This window comes from Bos javanicus, chromosome 4, assembly GCF_032452875.1.
Source record: "Bos javanicus breed banteng chromosome 4, ARS-OSU_banteng_1.0, whole genome shotgun sequence".
In the NCBI taxonomy this organism is placed as follows: Eukaryota; Metazoa; Chordata; class Mammalia; order Artiodactyla; family Bovidae; genus Bos; species Bos javanicus.
The window spans coordinates 66,948,730-66,967,860 of record NC_083871.1 but is presented as its reverse complement, the minus strand read 5'-3'; the positions used below and the strand labels follow the sequence as shown (position 1 = coordinate 66,967,860).

Genomic DNA, 19,131 nt, shown 5'->3' with positions numbered 1-19,131 from the left:
GATGACTGTAGCTTTGTAGTATAATCTGAAGTCAGGAAGGTTGATTCCTCCAGCTCCATTCTTCTTTCTCAGGACTGCTTTGGCTATTCGGAGTCTTTTGTGTTTCCATATGAATTGTGAAATTTTTTGTTCTAGATCTGTGAAAAATATCATTGGTAATTTGATAGGGATTGCATTGAATCTGTAGATTGCATTTGGTTGTATAGTTATTTTCACAATATTGATTCTTCCTACCCAGGAACATGGGATATCTCTCCATCTGTTTATGTCATCTTTGATTTCTTTCATTAGTGTCTTATAATTTTCTGTGTACAGTTCTTTGGTCTCCTTAAGTAAGTTTATTCCTATTTAATTCTTTTTGTTGCAGTGGTGAATGGGATTGATTCCTTAATTTCTGTTTATGATTTTTCATTGTTGGTATATTGGAATAGAAGTGATTTCTGTGTACTGATTTTGTATCCTGCAACTTTGCTAAATTCACTGATTAGCTCTAGTAATTTTCCGATACTATCTTAAGAGTTTTCTATGTACAGTATCATGTCATCTGCAAACAGTGAAAGCTTTACTTCTTCTTTTCCAATTTGGATTCCTTTATTTATTTTTCTTCTCTGATTGCTGTAGCTAGGACTTCAGAACTATGTTGAATAACAGTGGTGAAAGTGGGCACCCTAGTTTTGGTCCTGATCTTTTGTTCCTGGGGGAATGCTTTCAGTTTTTCACCATTGAGAATAATGTTTGCTGTAGCCTTATCATATATGGCCTTTACTATGTGAAGGTAGGTTCCTTCTATGCCCATTTTTTAAAGACTTTTAATCATAAATGGGTGCTGAATTTTGTAAAAGGCTTTTTCTGCATCTATTGAGATTATCATATGGTTTTTATCTTTCAATTTTTTAATATGGTATATTACATTGATTTTGCATATATTGAAGAATCCTTGCATTCCTGGAATACACCCATCTTGATCATGATATATGAGTTTTTTTTGTGTTGCTGAATTCTATTGCTAAAATTTTGTCGAGGATTTTTGCGTCTATATTCATCAGTGATAGTGGCCTGTAGTTTTCATTTTTTGTGTTGTCTTTGTCTGGTTTTGATATCAGGGTGATGGTGGTCTCATAGAATGAGTTTGGAAATGTTCCTTACTCTGCAATTTTTTGAAAGAGTTTTAGAAGGATAGGCATTAGCTCTTCTCTGAATGTGTGATAGAATTCTGTGAAGCCATCTGGTCCTGAGCTTTTGTTTTTGAGGAGATGTTTGATCATAGCTTCAATTTCAGTGCTTGTAATTGAGTTGTTCATGATTTTTATTTCTTCCTGGTTCAGTTTTGGAAGATTGAACTTTCTAAGAATCTGTCCATTTCTTCCAGGTTATCCATTTTTATTGCCATATAGTTGTTCTTAATAGTCTCTTATAATTATTTGAATTTCTGCATTGTCTGTTGTAACCTCTCCTTTTTTATTTCTAATTTTGTTGATTTGAGTCTTCTCTCTTTTTATCTTGATGAGTCTGGCTAAAGGCTTGTCAGTTTTATCTTCTCAAAGAACCAGCTTTTAGTTTTTTTAATCTTTACTATTGTTTCTTTCATTTCTTTTTCATTTATTTCTGCTCAGATCTTTGTGACTTATTTCCTTCTACTAATTTTGGAGGTTTTTTGTTCTTCTTTTTCCAGTTGTTTTAGGTGTAAAGTTAGGTTGTCTATTCAATGTTTTTCTTGTTTCTTGAGGTAGGATTGTATTGCTATAAACTTCCCTCTTAGAACTGCTTTTGCTGCATCATAGGTTTTGAGTTGTCGTGTTTTCATTGTCATTTGTTTCTAGAAATTTTTGATTTCCCTTTTGATTTCTTCAGTATCCTGTTGGTTATTTAGAAACGTGTTGTTAAATCTCCATGTGTTTGTGTTTCTTACAGTTTTTTTTTTCTTGTAATTGATATCTAGTCTCACAGCATTGTGGTCAGAGAAGATGCTTGATACAATTTCAATTTTCCTAAATTTACTGAGGTTTGATTTATGACCCAAAATGTGGTCTATCCTGGAGAATGTTTCATGTGCACTTGAGAAGAAGGTGTATTCTTTTGCACTTGGATGGAATGTCCTGAAGATATCAATGAGATCCATCTCATCTAATGTATCATTTAAGACTTGTGTTTCCTGATTAATTTTCTGTTTTGATGATCTGTCCATTGGTGTGAGTGGGGTGTTAAAGTCTCCTACTATTATTGTGTTACTGTCAGTTTCTCCTTTTATGTCTGTTAGTGTTTGTCTTATGTATTGAGGTGCTCCTATATTGAGTGCATAGATATTTACAATTGTTATGTCTTCTCTTGGTTGATCCCTTGATCATTATGTAGTGTCCTTCCTTATCTCTTGTAATCTTCTTTATTTTAAGGTCTATTTTGTCTGATATGAGGATTGCTATTCCAGCTTTCTTGTGCCTCCCATTTGCATGGAATATACTTTTCCATCCTCTCACTTTCAGTCTATATGTGTCTTGAGGTCTGAAGTGGGTTTCTTGTAGACAGCATGTATATGGGTCTTGTTTTTGTATCCGTTCAGCCAGTCTGTATCTTTTGGTTGGAAGATTTAATCCATTTATATTTAAAGTAATTATTGATATATATGTTTCTATTGCCATTTTCTTAATTGTTTGGGGTTGATTTTGTAGATCTTTTTTTTTTCTCTTGTATTTCTTGGCTATATAAGTCCCTTTAACATTTGTTGTAAAACTGATTTAGTGGTACATGATGCTGTTAACTTTTGCTTGTCTAAAGAACTTTATTTCTCCATCAATTTTGAATGAGATCCTCACTGGGTACCCTAATCTTGGTTGTAGATTTTTCCTTTTTGATACTTTATATCCTGCCATTCCCTTCTGGCCTGCAGAGTTTCTCCTGAAAGATCAGCAGTTAAGCATATGGTTTTTCCCTTGTATGTTATTTGTTGCTTCTCCTTGCTGCTTTTAATATTCTTTCTTTGTGTTTAGTCTTTGTTAGTTTGATTAATATGTGTCTTGGTGTGTTTCTCCTTGGGTTTATCCTGTATGGGACTCTCTGTGCCTCTTGGACTTGATTGACTATTTCCTTTTCTATGTTGCGGAAATTTTCAATGATTATTTCTTCAAAAATTTTCTCATACCCTTTCTTTTTCTCTCCTTCTTCTGGGACCCCTATAATTCTAATGTTGGTGTGTTTGATTTTGTCCCAGATGTCTCTGAGACTATCCTCAGTTCTTTTTATTCTTTTTACTTTATTCTGCTCTTCAGAAGTTATTTCCACCATTTTATCTTCCAGCTCACTGATTTGTTCTTCTGCTTCAGATATTCTGCTATTGATTCCTTCTAGAATATTTTTAATTTCAGTAATTGTGTTGTTTGTCTCTGTATGTTTATTCTTTAAGTCTTCTAGGTTTTTGTTAATTGATTCTTGCATTTTCTCCATTTTGTTTTCAAGGTTTTTGATCATCTTTACTATCATTATTCTGAATTCTTTTTCAGGTAGTTTGCCTATTTCCTCTTCATTTATTTGGACTTCTGTGTTTCTAGTTTGTTCCTTTATTTGTGTAGCATTTCTCTGCCTTTTCATTATTATTTTTTTAATTAATTGTGTTTGAGGTTTCCTTTTCCCAGGCTTCAAGGTTGAATTCTTTCTTCCTTTTGGTTTCTGCCCTCCTAAGGTTGGTCAGTGGTTTGTGTGAGCTTCTTATAGGGTGAGATTTCTGCTGAGTTTTTGTTCGTTTTTCCTGTGATGTGCAAGGCTGAATGAGGTGGTAATCCTGTCTGCTGATGATTGGGTTTGTATTTTGGTTTTGTTTATTGTATGGATGAGGCGTTCTGCACAGGATGCTGCTGGTGGTTGGGTGATGCAGGGTCCTGTATTCAAGTGGTTTCCTTTGTGTTAAGTTCTCACTATTTGATTCTCCCTAGGGTTAGTTCTCTGGTAGTCTTGGTCTTGGAGTCAGCGTTCCTACTCCAAAGGCTCAGGGTTTGATCTCTGGTCAGGAAGGAAGATTCCATAAGTGGTTTGTTATGGCACTAAGGGAGAGTAAAACAAATACCAAAAACAAAAAAACCAAAGATGAACCCCAGACAAATAGCAGTTAGAAAATCAGGCAAATAATAATTAAAATAATGGAATGTACACATATACATATACACCCATGAGCAAAGTGAAAACAGTTTAAAAAAAAAAAGTATAGTAGATTGACCCAGCGAACAAAGTAAATAAAAAATTATATTTACTATTTAAGAACAAAACTAACTAAAGCACAGACTGGAAAACAAAACTAAAGCAAGGTGCCAAGTTGGTAATAAAGCAATGAAAATAAAACTAACAAATATGTTGAGAGGAAAGGAAAGAAAGAAAGAATAGATATGCGACGTTAAATAGAGGTAGACGAAGAGGATTTATATACATTAAAGATTAACTGCAAGAGGAAAAGAACAATAGGAAAGGCAAACAAAGGAGTAAATGTAGATTGGCGAGTCAGGCACTTAAAGGAGCACACTGGGTGGCGCTCTGCTCTGTAGTTCAGTGCATCAGGCATTTGATAGGCCAGCCTCTCTGTTGTTCAGCTGCGGATGTTGGCCTGTGGGGAGAGAGAGGCTGTGGTGATGCCTCCACCCGCTATGCGCGACTCAGCAATATCGCCTTGCTTCTATGGCTGCCAGGCTTTCCTCCACCGGCATTTCCCACCACAATCTCCTCCTTCATATCCCCTCGAGCCGTCTCTCTGCAGTCAACATCAGCCCCACCCTGGGATCGCTCCACAGTCCCCAAGACCCAGCTCCCAGCCGCTGTGCCTTCCAGAAGGCCCTCCTCCCTGTCTGCAGTACGTATGGCTGCGGCAAGACTGTCTGATTCTCATTCCATTTAGGCCACCGCGGATCAACTGTTTCGCTCTCAGCGTTAATGTTTCTCCTCTGACTCAGACAGTTGCCCCCTGCTTCAGTTCCCCCACCTGTCGAGGGCAGGTCCAGTCCTACTAACACTCCTGTTTTTCCCTAGTTCCTTCATCCTACCGAGTTTTGTGTGGGTCTATATATTCTTTCCCACTGGTCAGGTACTCCTGTCTGCTCTCAGCTGGTGTTCTGCATGCACGTCTGTGTCTGAAGGTGTATTTCTGATGTATCTGTGGAGAGAGATGCACTCTTATGTCCACCTACTCTTCTGCCATCTTGTTCTCCCTAAGTTTTTTTTTTTTTTTTAATTGAAGTATAGTTGATTTATAAGGTGTTAGTTTCTAGTATGGAGAAGGCAATGGCATCCCACTCCAGTACTCTTGCCTGGAGAATCCCATGGACGGAGGAGCCTGGTAGGCTGCAGTCCATGGGGTCGCTGAGGGTTGGACACAACTGAGTGACTTCACTTTCACTTTTCAGTTTCATGCATTGGAGAAAGAAATGGCAACCCACTCCAGTGTTCTTGCCGGGAGAATCCCGGGGACAGGGGAGCCTGGTGGGCTGCCGTCTATGGGGTTGCACAGAGTCGGACACGACTGAAGTGACTTAGCAGCAGCAGCAGCAGTTTCTAGTATATAGCAAAATGATTCAGTTATATATATATATTGTTTTTCACATTATTTTCCATTATAGGTTGTTAGAAGACATTGCAAACAGTTCTCTATATGACACAGTAGGACCTTGCCGTCTATCTGTTTTCTATATAGTCATTTGTATCGGCTAATCCCAAACTCCTAATTTATCCCTTCCCCGACCCCTTTCCCCTTTGGTACCAAAAGTTTGTTTTCTATGTCTGTGAGTCTGTTTCTGTTTTGTAAGTAAGTTCATTCATTTCATATTTTAGATTTCACATGTAAGTGATATCATATGGCATTTGTCTTTCTCTGTCTGATTTACTTCACTTGGAATGATAATCTCTAGGTCCAGCCATGTAGCTGCAAATGGCATTATTTCATCCTTTTTTATGCCTGAGTAGTATGACACTGTGTACGCGTACCACATCTTTATCTGTCCATCGGTTGATGGACGTTTAGGTTGCTTCCACGTCTTGGCTGTTGTAAGTAGTGCTGCTGTGAACATACGGGTGCATGTATTGTTTTGAATTAGAGTTTTTTCCAGATATATGCCCAGGAGTGGTTTTACTGGATCATATGGTAACTCTTATTTTTAATTTTTTAAGGAACCTCCATACTGTTTTCCATAGTGACTGTTCCAATTTACATGCCCACCAACCCAGTGTAACAAGAGTTCCTTTTCTCCACACCCTGTCCAGTCTACAGTTTATTATTTGTAGACTTTGTAATGATGGCCATTAAAGAGGAGAGTGAAAAAGCTGGCTTAAAACTCAGCGTTCAGAAAACTAAGATCATGGCATCCAGTCCCATCACTTCCTGGCAAGTAGATGGGGAAACAATGGAAACAGTGACAGACCTTATTTTCTTGGGCTCCAAAATTATCGCAGATGGTGACTGCAGCCATGAAATTAAAAGACGCTTGCTCCTTGGAAGAAAAGCTGTGACCAACCTAGATAGCATATTAAAAAGCAGAGACATTACTTTGCCGACAAAGGTCTGTGTAGTCAAAGCTATGGTTTTTCCAGTAGTCATGTATGAGTGTGAAAGTTGGACTATAAAGAAAGCTGAGTGCCGAAGAATTGATGCTTTTGAACTGTGGTGTTGGAGAAGACTCTTGAGAGTCCCCTGGACTGCAAGGAGATCCAACCAGTCCATCCTAAAGGAAATCAGTCCTGAATATTCATTGGAAGGACTGATCCTGAAGCTGAAACTCCAGTACTTTGGCCACCTGATGCAAAGAACTGACTCACTGAAAAAGACCCTGACTCTGGGAAAGATTGAGGGCAGGAGGAGAAGGGGACAACAGAGGATGAGATGGTTGGATGGCATTACTGACTCGATAGACATGAATTTGAGCAAGCTCTGGGAGTTGGTGATGGACAGGGAAGCCTGGTGTGCTGCAGTCCATAGGGTTGCAGAGAGTCGGACACGACTGAGCGACTGAACTGATTCCGACCAGTGTGAGGTGGTACCTCATTACTGTTTTGATTTGCATTTCTCTGATAATTAGCGATGTTGAGCATTTTTTCATGTGCCTTTTGGCCATCTATATGTCTTCTTTGCAGAAATGCCTATTTAGGTCTTCTGCCCATTTTTTGATTGGGTTGTTTGGTTTTTGTTGTTGAGTTGTATGAGCTATTTGTATATTTTGGAAATTAAGCCTTGTCAATCATATCATATGCAAATACTTCAGTTTATCTTAAAATTGATGGTATCTGATGGTTAATTTTTTGTGTCAACTCACCTGGGCCATGGAGTGCCCATACATTTGACTAATCATCATTCTGATTAGTTGTGTCTGAGGGTGTTTCTGGATGGGATTAACATTTGAATTGGTAAACATAGTAAAGTAGATTGCTTTTCCTAACGTGAATGGGTCCCATCCAAAGACCTAAATAGAACAAAAAGGAGCAAGGGGTAATAACTCTTCCTGCTTGACTGTTGAGCTGGAACTTTGGTCTTTTCCTGTTTTTTCACTCTCGCTGAAACGTTGACTCTTCCTGGGTCTCAAGCCTCCTGACTTTGGACTGGAATTACAAATTGGCTCTCCTGATTCTCTAGCTTGCTGACTGCAGGTGTTGGAATTTCTCAGGCTCTGTAATGCATGAGCAAATTCCTTATAATAAATTATGTGTAGATATGACTACATATTTTTGGTTCTCTTTCTCTGGAGAATGAAGACTGATGTAGGTGAGGTCCGAAATTTGATAAAATATAATTGAGGGTATGTTGAATTCCCTCTACTTGAGAGTCATGGTAGGTTTGGAGAATGTTTCACACCAAACATAATCATGGAAATTGAGTTTAAGTGCAAAGATGCTGCTGTTCTATACCAGGATAGCTTTCTGGCAATGGAGAGTCAGGGTTTGGGAGTTGTTAGGCCAGGAGGGACAGTGTCAGAAAGACAGTTTTCTTCCCAGCTCTGTTGTATACTTCCTTTGTGACTTTAGGTAGGTCACTTAATCTGTCTGGGATTGGTTTCCTTTTCTGTCAAAGAGCTGGTTGGACTAGGTGATTTCAAAATCTTTTTTCATTTCTCAGTCTTAGCAGTTGATTCTTCTGTTTTAGTGAGGGGAGATGCATAAGATGTAAATAATGACTTGCAGAGGGCTACAGTATCACCAGTAATATCCAACTCCTGGAGTGCTGATTGGTCAGTTTGATTTCTTGAATTGTAATGTTTGTGTCAAGAACAGTGGCTTTCAGGTTTGTTTGCATAGAATTTGAAACCAGGGCCAGGAAGCATCACTTTCTGGAACAAAATTTACAAGTTCATCCCAAGAGGTTTTCCATCCAATAATTGACTTGTATGGGTGTTGAGTTAAGGCCTTGGGACTCCTGACATCCAGTAAAGGGTCTAGTCCTTCCCTGTCAGCGGTTCCCTGACATTACTATTTTGACATCAGTAGATGACTTATGTATGTACTTGGTGTGAACCTGTTCCCAATGGCCCATCAGGTGTGTACCTGAGCCGCCGTTGGGGCCCTGCCCAAAGTCCCTACCAACCTTCTCTCTGACTGTCTCAGCCATAGAAGAGTCCAGTGAGAGAAATGTATCCTTAAAGGGCTGTGGCATTTCAGAGAGAGAGGAAAAAAAAATCTTGACAGAGGAGACTGACAAGGCTTATTATGCAAGAGATAGTCAGGGATGACATTTTAGGAAGAAGTCCAATTTGAGCGAATGCTCTGAAGCAGGAATACAACAAGTGAGTTTGGTGTGACTCGAATATAGGTTGTGTAAGAGGACTAGATAAGACGTGAGTTTCCACTGAATACAATTTGTCCTCTGAAATTCTCTGAAGTAAAAATAGTTAAGCTCGTGAATGTTTTAAGATTATTCCATTTCAGTGGATCAAAACCAAATAGTAAATTAAAGTTATCTTTTCCTAGAAATCATATGACCCCAGGCAGGCCTGTTAGACAGCACTTTGTGTAATGTTGAAAGGTCAGTACAATCCTTTGTCTTATTTTTAGGTTCATAATAATTTTTCTTAACCAGAAGGGGAGAGAGCAGGTGTGTTAACAATAATGTTTGGAAAGCAATAATCTTTAATCTTAGAAAAATTAAAAACCAAAGATTACTAGTACTGTATTAGGGGGAAAAAGGAATAAAAATCATCAGTAATCCCATTACTTAGAGAATCATCACTATATTTATTGCTGCTCCTTCAGACTTCTATGCAAAAATGAGATCGGATATACAGATCTCTTCTAGCTTCTTTTTTCCCTTAGAATTTTCCCCCAGAAGGTAAGTTCCTTGGAGCTGGAACCCAGCATCCTTTGTTAGGTCCTAGTCTATGTCCTGGGAAGCAGTAATTGAGACCGTGCTCTTGCTTCTGTTTGCAGGTTGGCAGCCTCGGTGGTTCCTTCTCTGTGGAGGGATATTATCTTACTATGATTCTCCTGAAGATGCCTGGAAAGGTTGCAAAGGGAGCATCCAGATGGCAGTCTGTGAAATTCAAGGTGAGAAGCCAAGAGATTTGCAGGGTTTAATTTTCTGTTTCTCCCCCAAGATTAAAAAAAAAAAAGCATTGGTTTCTTAGGTCTTTCTGTGCTGCTTCCAAAGTATAGACAAAGATACGTTATGTTTCCCCCCTCAAAAAAAACCTTGCAAGTAAGACCTAAAACTGCAGGCAGTTTTTACAAGAAGATTGGTTAAGAGGTAGTGAAAATAAGTGAGAGCAGTGTGTTTGTTAATCACACATCTAGTACCATTTCACAGTCTCCTGCTCACCTGGCACTTGAGGCAATTTTCTAACCTTGTGTTTTTATTGTAACATCAAACACTTCTGTGTTTAAATCAGGACACATATCTACCTTCTCACTACCACGACCATACTCTAAACAAGCAAACACCTAACAGACCTACAAGCAGCCTTTACTTCTTGGTTTTAGGAATCTTAGGATGTGCTGGGAGGGTGTGGCTCAGAAACCGATTAGAACGGAATTAGGGGCACAGGACTTGGAGGGTGAAGGAGAGTGTGGCTTGCTTGTTTCTTCTCCTAAAGGCTCTAAGGGAATTGTCACATTTTTTACATAATGAGTGAAGGAAGGTAGAAAAGGAAAAGTACTCTGTTCTTGATTGCTTTCCAGTTGTTAACGTTTTTAATATGACACGTAAAGGAAGGTAGAAGAGTAAAAATACTCTGTTCATTTGCTTTCCAGTAACCCAAGGAGATAAAGAGCACATCCTTACTTGTTTGCATCAAGGCTTTTTGGCTGCAGAGCAGCATGCTTTACACACACACAGGCCAAAAGAGAGATTTTTCCTCTCTCCGCTTCTAAAAGATCCTGAGGAAATATAAGTGCTTCTTTTTTAGTCCATAGTCTTGGGTGAGACCTTGGAGCCAGTTGCAGAGTTTTCCTTCTTCATCAGCAGAGATCTCTAGGAAGAGATAAATAAACCAGGAGAAGTTGTGAGGGCTGGCATCCTCTTTTGAAAGAAGTCCTCAGTGACTGGCCCCAGTAAAGCTCAGGAGTTTGGGTAGAGTGGAGGCTACCCAGACAGGGCTCTTCTGGGTTTCTGACCTCCCTCTGCCTTGCTCCCAGTTCATTCTGTAGATAATACACGCATGGACCTGATCATCCCTGGGGAACAATATTTCTACCTGAAGGCCAGAAGTGTGGCTGAGAGACAGCGGTGGCTGGTAGCCTTGGGGTCAGCCAAGGCTTGCCTGACAGACAGTAGGACCCAGAAGGAAAAAGGCAAGTATTGATTGTCCTCTGGCTTGGGAACACTGGGAATCACCTGGTGGCATCTCTGGGTTCCCATATTTGTTAGCTTGCTTCTGAGCACCTAGCCACAGCCAGCTTTTTATGTCATGCAAGTGCTGTACATTTCAGTGGAACTTAAACAATCTGTACCCGACCCTTCTCTCTCAGCATGTCATAGTAGAAAGAGGGCAGGTTTTGGAGCCAGACACAACTGGGTTCAAATCATGGCTTTGTAGGGTACTGGCTTTGTGACCTTGGCATAGGACCTCTCATCTTCAGTTTCCTTATGTTTTAGAAAAAGGTAATTACCTACCTTACAAGAATTACCATAAGGATCAGTGATGATATAAAACTGCCTAGTACCTTGTCTGGCACAAAGTTGACCAAAAGTCAAGTAAAGGGTAGCTGAGCCAGAGAAGCCTTGGATCTGAGTATTTGTTGCAGTAACACCCCACTTACCCTTCCTTTTTCCTGGGGTGGATGGCTGCTTAATTGTCAGGTTCCTGCTGCTTAATGCTCATTAACTCAACATCATCAGGTCTCCTGAGAACCATGGCATAACTTTCTATATGTCCTGGGTCACGAGTGCCAGAGCTTACTGCCTGAGCTCTGCCTTCCGACCCTGTATCCCCGAGTGTACACCTGGAAAGATTGGTAGGAGAGAGAGGGGCCTCTGGGAAAAGTGTTTCAGGGACCTTTCTCGTGACACATAATGGCAGATGTGCTTCACTTTTCAGGTAGACACAGTAAGATGGCCTCTTGGTTGGTTTTAATGCTGAAATACTGGAGTGGGTAGCCTATCCCTTCTCTAGCAGATCTTCCAGACCCAGGAATCGAACTGGAGTCTCCTGCATTGCAGGCCGATTCTTTACCAGCTGAGCTACAAGGGAAGCCCTTTTAATGCTAAGTCAAAAGCAAATTCTTGACTCTGTGAGCTCTGACTCATAGCAGGTAGAATGTGCCGGCTTTTTCACAGAGAAGAAAACGGAGGCAGTAATGACTGTAGCCGAGCCCTCAGTGCCAGGGTGGGTGGAGTGCCGAACTAGTGAAGAAGCAGCAGGTGTGCAGAGGGCACATTTGCCTGCCTGGAAAGGCAGTCCTATGAAACCAGTCCTCTGATTCATGAGCTACCTTCTTAGTGGTAATTGCATGTTACAGACCACTACTTCCCAGTTTTGAGCACCATGTTAGCAGGTAGATAGCTGTGACCCCAGTTTACAGGTAGAAAATCTGTGGCAGAACTGAGATCAAAACTCTGAACCTTTGACTCTGTTCCCAGTTCTGACACAGTTGAATCAGAGGTATATGTCTCCTTCTTCCTGTACTGGTGATTATTAAATATGTTGGGTCAAGAAATAATGTAGATTACTTCAGAAGGCTAGGAATCTCCTTTTTCTGTTTTTCTTGCTCCCATAACTTCAGTCATATAATATCTGTAGCCCATAATATAAACATCTGACTTTAAACATAGGTTATATTTTATCTGTATAGTATACTAACTAGTATATCAGTTATTTATTCTGATAATTACATTTTCATCATTTTGTTATTTAGAGTTTGCTGAAAACACTGAAAACTTGAAAACCAAAATGTCAGAACTAAGACTCTACTGTGATCTTCTTGTTCAGCAAGTAGATAAAACGAAAGAAGTGACCACAACTGGTGTGTCCAGTTCTGAGGTAAAACACTGTTCATCTTTGAAAAGTAGCACCAGATGTTGCTTACCAGTGATGCATGTTCTTACATAATCCATACCTTGGAATGTACTGTTTTTCACAGGAAAAAAGTGATAGACTTAAACAGAGAAGAAGTGTATGCATTTCAGCATATGGAAGCATATAGTTTTCCTTCCTGGGAAGAATTCAGGATTAATTGATAACATTTGGAACTTTTAACTTTAGTACTAATGTACTAGAATACATGTCTTCTGAGTTGGCATAACTTTTAAAAATACAGCCTTACCTGTCTGACAGCACCGTTTCTGTGCTACTGATGTGGCCCCTAAGATGACAGCATCTTGTGTGTCTGTTATGCATATCTGTCACCTCTGTTGGGACTGTAACAGGGTTTATTTCACCGGGGTAGACGTTCTGCTTTAGTATAGACTAGCGCTTTCAAAAATAGAGACACAGCTTTATTTCTCTCCATCATCAGCAAGGATTAAAATCTTTATCACTTATTAATGAAATTATTATTTTCTCATTCTAAAACATATATTAAAAGATGTATCCGGTGTTAATCTATGTATTGAATGGTTCACATTAACCAGAGAGAGGTCTCTGCTCTGCTCTCAAAGAAGCTATCTGAGAAACGGTGCCTACAAAAATGAAGAATCTGCAGATTATAATTAAGTTTTAAATTACTTAGGTAATATAGCACTATACTACTAATAGTATATGTGCTCTAAGTTTTTCTAATAAAAGTGTTTTAGCTCACTTTCCTTCACTCTTTGGGGTGAGGGGAGCTCTCTTATTAATTCAGCATGTTGTGTACAAGACACTATGCTGAGGGAGGGCAACAGGAGGGCCACCAAAACACTTCAGTTCTGCTTCTGGGATGTTAGAACCTAGAGCAGTGATTCTCCAGCCAGAGCAGTTTGCCCCTCGGGAGACATCAGGCCATGTCTGAGACAGTTTTGGTTGTCACTACTGAGGGAGTGCTGTTGGCATCTAAGGGAGAGAGGTCAGATGGCCAGATGCTGCTTGATATCTGGAAGGGACAGGAGAGCCACTCCCCCTCCATCTCCTCCTCCAATAATTAACCAGCCCCAAATGCCAGTGGAGCCAAGGAAGAGAAGCCCTGGTCTAGAGGGAAAGGAGAAAGTGAATGCAGCAACTTTTAATTCAGAAGTGTTTATGGTAAGTGTTTGTATTAGTAGTAAGTGTTTATAGTAAGTGCATCGGAAACTTGCTGATGAAACTGTGGCTATGGTATTGTGATTCATTGTTGCTGTTCAGTTGCGATCCCATGGACTGCAGCTGGCCAAGCTCCTCAGTCCTTCGGTATCTCCTGGAATTTGCTCAAATTCATGTCCATTGAGTTGGTGACACTATCTCACCATCTCATCCTCTGCCACTTCGTTCTCCTTTTACCTTTAATCTTTCCCATCATCAGGGTCTTTTCCGGTGAGTCAGCTCTTTTACATCAGGTGGCCAAAGTATTGGAGCTTCAGCATCAGCCCTTCCAATGAATATTTAGAATTCATTTCCTTTGAGATTAACTGGTTTGATATCCTCCTTGCAGTCCAAGGGGCTCTCAAGGGGCTCTCAAGAGTCTTCTCCAGCACCACAATTTGAAGGCATTAATTCTGATGCCTTCAGCTTTCTTTATCGTCCAGCTTTCACATCTGTACATGACTACTGAAAAAACCATAGCTTTGACTATATGGACCTTTTTTGGCCAAGTGATGTCTCTGCTTTATAATACACTGTCTAGGTTTGTCATAGCTTTCCTTCCAAAGAGCAAGTGTCTTTGAATTTCATGGCTGCAGTCACCATCCACAGTGATTTTGGAGCCCAAAAAAGACAATTTGTCACTACTTCCACTTTCCCCCTTCTATTTGTCATAAGGTGATAGGACTGGGTGCCACGATGTTCATTTATGAATGTGGAGTTTTAAGCCCAGCTTCTCTTTCACCCTCATCAAGAGGCTCTTTAGTTTCTGTTCACTTTCTGCTGTTAGAGTGGTATCATCTGCATATCTGAGGTTGTTGATGTTTGTCCTGGCAGTCTTGATTCCAGCGTGGATTCATCCAGCTTGGCATTTCACATGATGTACTCTGTGTAGAAGTTAAATAAGCAGGATGACAATATACAGTCTTGTCTTAATCCTTTCCCAATTTGGAACCAGTTCTAACTGTTGCTTCTTGATCTGCATAGAGGTTTCTCAGGACAGGTAAGGTGGTTTGGTATTCCCATCTCTAAAATTTTTCCAGTTTGTTGTACACAGTTAAAGCCTTTAGTATAGTGACACAAAAGTGATGTTTTTCTGGAATTCCCTTGCTTTTCTCTATGCTCCATTGAATGTTAGCAATTTGATCTCTGGTTCCTCTGCCTTTTCTGAACCCAGCTTGTACATCTGGAAGTGCTCGTTTCTTATACTGCTGAAGCCTAGCTTGAAGGATTTTGAATATAACCTTACTAGCATGTGAAACGGAGAAGGAAAGCAGCCCACTCCAGTACTCTTTCCTGGAAAATCCCATGGACGGAGGAGCCTGGAAGGCTGCAGTCCATGGGGTCGCTGAGGGTCGGACATGACTGAGCGACTTCACTTTCACTTTTCACTTTTATGCATTGGAGAAGGAAATGGCAACCCATTCCAGTGTTCTTGTCTGGAGAATCCCGGGGACGGGGAGCCTGATGGGCTGCCTTCTGTGGGGTTGCACAGAGTCAGACACGACTGAAGTGACTTAGCAGCAGCAGCAGCAGCAGCATGTGAAATGGGCACAACTGTATGGTAGTTTGAAGATTCTTTGGCATTGCTTTTCTTTGGGATTGGAATGAAAACTGACTTGTGGTTCAGTTGATGAATCCACCTGCAATGCAGGAGACCTGGGTTTGGTCCCTGGGTTGGGAAGATCCCCTGGGGGAGGGCATGGCAATCCACTCCAGTTTTCTTACCTGAAGAATCCCCATGAACAGCAGAGCCTGCTGAGCTACAGTCCATGGGGTCGCAAAGAGTTAAGCACAACTGAGCAACTAAGCACAGCACAGCACGTAGCCCCTGCTGAGTCTTCCAAATTTGCTGACATATTCAGTGCAGCACTTTCACAGCATCATCTTTTAGGATTTGAAATAGCTCAGCTGGAATTCCATCACCTCCACTAGCTTTGTTCATAGTAATGCTTCTCAAGGCCCACTTGACCTCACACTTTAGGATGTCTGGCTCTAGGTGAGTGACCGCACCTTCGTGGTTATCCAAGTTATTAAGATCTTTTTTGTACAGTTCATCTGTGTATTCTTGCCACCTCTTCTTAATCTCTTCTGCTTCTGTTAGGTCCTTACTATTTCTGTCCTTTATTGTGTCCATCCTTGCATGAAATGTTCCCTTGATATCTCCCATTTTCTTGAAGACATATTTGTCTTTCCTGGGTCTCCTGCATTGGCAGGTGGATTCTTTGCCACTGAGTCAACAGGGAAACCCTACTGTGGTTTATAATAAGAATCTTTGGTTTTTGGCACAGAGTTCCTAAAGTAACCATTGGAATTTCCTGCGCTGCAAGTGATCAAGATGTCTTTTGTTATGTTAATAAGGCAACTATTGAAAAGTGCCTAAAGGTGGAGGTTCTGGTTGACGGTAGACCCTACCAAGTAGGGTTGGAACTTTCTTTCCTACCCCCTCACCTCCTGGGAGGAGAGAGGGACTGCAGGTTGACCTCAGTCACCCTTGGCCAATGATTTAATCAATTGTGCCCATTTAATGAAACTTCAAAGCATGGGGTTTAGAAAGCTCTTGAGTTGGTAAGTAGTGTTGACTGGGGAGAGTGGCACAATCAAGGGAGCATGGAAGCTCCAAGCCTGTTCCCACATGCCTTGTCTTGTGCATCTCTTTCATCTTGCTGTTCCTGAGTTATACCCTTGTATAATAAACCAGTGATCTAGTAAGTAAAATGTTTTTCTTAGTTCTGTGAGCTGCTCTGGTAAAGTAGTCAAACACAAGGAGGGGGTTGGAATCTTCAGTCTGTGGTAGGTCAGTCAGTAGCACAAGTTACACCCTGAACTTGCCATTGGTGTCTGAAGTGGGGGTAGGAAGCAATCTTGTAGGACTGAGCATGTAATCTGGGAGACCTGACACTACTTCCAGGTAAATTGTATGGAACTGTAGGACACCTGGCTGGTGTCCAAGAATTTCTTGGTGGTATGAAAAAAAAATCACACATTGTAATGGTATCTGAATCATAGTGGTTCATAACCATTAACATCTCACTTGTTAGAAATAATAAAGAAAATATAGGGGTCATGGTTAAAGAACAAAATTCAACTGAGTAAAATTTAAAGATCTTACTGGCTTTATTCAGCAGTTCATGAATTGAGCAGCATCCAGTCCATCCAGCAGATAGAAAGGAGCGGTGAAGAGCCGTACCAGGCTAGAGATTTCTGTGGACCAAAGTGAGCAGGAACAAGGAAGTCATAGTGGATATTTCCTATAATGGTTAAAGCAAGGTTACTTTTCTTATATGGAGCAAAGGGAAGTCTTGGAGCCAGGTCAGTAACTTGCACTGAGCAGGCAAGCACTGACTGGTTGACCTAGGCCTGCCTTTTCTGGGAGGCCCAGCATAGAAATGTGGCTACATTTCTGGTTTACTGATGTGAGGCTTAGCATGAGTGACTCCATCTTGGGCCAAATCTGATAGCTTTAACACCACTAAGATGTGGTTACCATACTCTCTAATCTGGGGGTGGCCTATTTTCTGAACAGCTTATTAGTATCAATATCCAATATCACCCTGAGAAAGTAAAATGACTTGGAGAAAAAAATGATTTGATGCTCAAAAGAATTCCAGTTGTAAAAACCTATTAGACTCATCTGTACTGAAAGCCAAAAAGCCCATTCTGAAAGCAAACAATGTGATATTTGGTTTCTAATGCTTCTCTTCTGGAAGCTCGTTTTTTACTCAGAAAACATTTCTCCATTGATCTCACTTGTCGTCAATCCATGTGACTCTGGTGTCTGCCACCTCTTATAGACAAGAAACTCCATGCCGGCTTAGTGCCTGACATATTGCTGTCATATAGAAGTTGTTGCCTTCAGCTGGAGTGGTGGGTGAGCATGAAGGGCAGGCTGAGAGTAAGGCTTGCGTATGGATAATAGATAAATTAGACTTGTTTAGTCTTTTTTCTTTTATAACTGGTACACATATTTGTCCAGCAAAATAGATGGGATTATTATTGTTGTTGTTTTGTGGTGGATAAAACCTCTAAGACTATTCCACAATTGAGCTCTTTCCTTTTTAGCAAAGTAAAGGCATCTTCCACTCTGGTTGTTTCATAGGAGGGAATTGATGTGGGAACTCTGCTGAAATCAACCTGTAACACTTTTCTCAAGACTTTGGAAGAATGCATGCAGATTGCAAACGCAGCCTTCACTTCTGAGCTGCTCTACCGCACGCCTCCAGGGTCACCTCAGCTGGCCATGCTCAAGTCCAACAAGGTAACAGACCAGCTCAACTTGGCCGCAGCAGGGCCTAATGGAAAGTTAAGAAATTGATAGACTGAGCTGCTATGTAAGGAAGGCAACTGATGAGATCCCTTTGGCAACTATAGTGGACTTTGCTTTATGTGCACTTTTACATCTGCCCTCAGTCTCTCATATCCCCTCAGGTACTGTTGGCAGTTTTACCACCTAGACATGTCTCTCTCTCTCTCTCTCTGATGTAGCTGCCCTCTTTTCTCCAGCCTCCTTGTCCAGTGAGTCTTGTTGAGATTGGTGGTAACCTTGTAACTAACTGCCTTCTGCCTACTCTTCCAGGCAGTCTACAGTATTTCTATTCATGCAGTATAAATTGGACCACCTAAAACTTGGTGATTCCCTTGTTACCTACAGGTTAAAGTCAAAATATCTTAGCTGCTTCCCACATCACCAACCTTTTTTTTTTTGTCATAACCAGGTTTAAACCTGTTAACTGCTTATAGCTCCCGCACTTCTTTGGACCATTTCTCAGTACCAAGAATGCCCTTCTCACTTGTCTTTCCCTGGTTAGCTTTTACTCATCCTTCAAAATTTAATCTCTTTCCCTGAATCCCTTAGTTGGGCGAAGAGTTCTTCCTCTACACATACCCCTGTTTTAGCCTCAGTCTGTATTGAAATTACCTTGAGGGCAAGAACTCTGTACTGTGACTTTTCATACTTCCAGTGTTTGGTAAAATGCTGTATCATAGTTTGGCATTTAATAATACTGTAATGAGTGTGATTGTAATTACAAGAAAGCCAAGCATTTGAATATCATATTTAGGTCCTTCAAAAGACCATTTTTCTTTTTCTTGGAAATCTGAGTACCCTTATTTGAATAACTATGAAAGACTGGTTGCGTTCAGTGACTCCTTTCTTTTGGCAGGACCTAAAATGATTCCTCTTGAGTAGGGTAGTGTGTGTTATGATCATATTTACCACTCTCAAATGGGATAAAACTCTAAATATATTCTATTGGGAGTTTTAACATGTGAACTTTGTTTTCTTTGCTTCTTTTAAAGATGAAACATCCTATTGTACCGATTCATAATTCATTGGAAAGGTACAGTAACAGTTTTTGTTTTTTATTCTTTCTAAAAATATAAAAATAAGGATATCAATATTCCTTTTTTTTTTTTTAATATTTTTATCATGTGGTGGTTTTTCTCGTGGGTTGAGATGATACCAAGGGAAACAGTGTCTCTGATTTTCCTCTTT

At 40.4% G+C, this 19,131-nt stretch overlaps 1 protein-coding gene across 6 annotated transcripts in view; it reads left to right on the top strand.

Moving 5' to 3' along the window:
• The window catches only part of PLEKHA8 (pleckstrin homology domain containing A8), a 108,998-nt gene that overhangs the window by 15,471 nt on the left and 74,396 nt on the right, over positions 1–19,131 (top strand). For all 6 annotated transcript variants that reach the window (XR_009735940.1, XM_061414235.1, XM_061414234.1 and 3 more), the window contains exons 2-6: positions 9,379–9,495; positions 10,582–10,737; positions 12,301–12,425; positions 17,737–17,895; positions 18,936–18,976. Coding sequence is in view for 5 of the 6 variants with exons in the window: in XM_061414235.1 (XP_061270219.1) it covers positions 9,379–9,495; positions 10,582–10,737; positions 12,301–12,425; positions 17,737–17,895; positions 18,936–18,976 (598 nt within the window). In the remaining variant the exon portion in view is untranslated. The remainder of the gene's footprint in view (positions 1–9,378; positions 9,496–10,581; positions 10,738–12,300; positions 12,426–17,736; positions 17,896–18,935; positions 18,977–19,131) is intronic.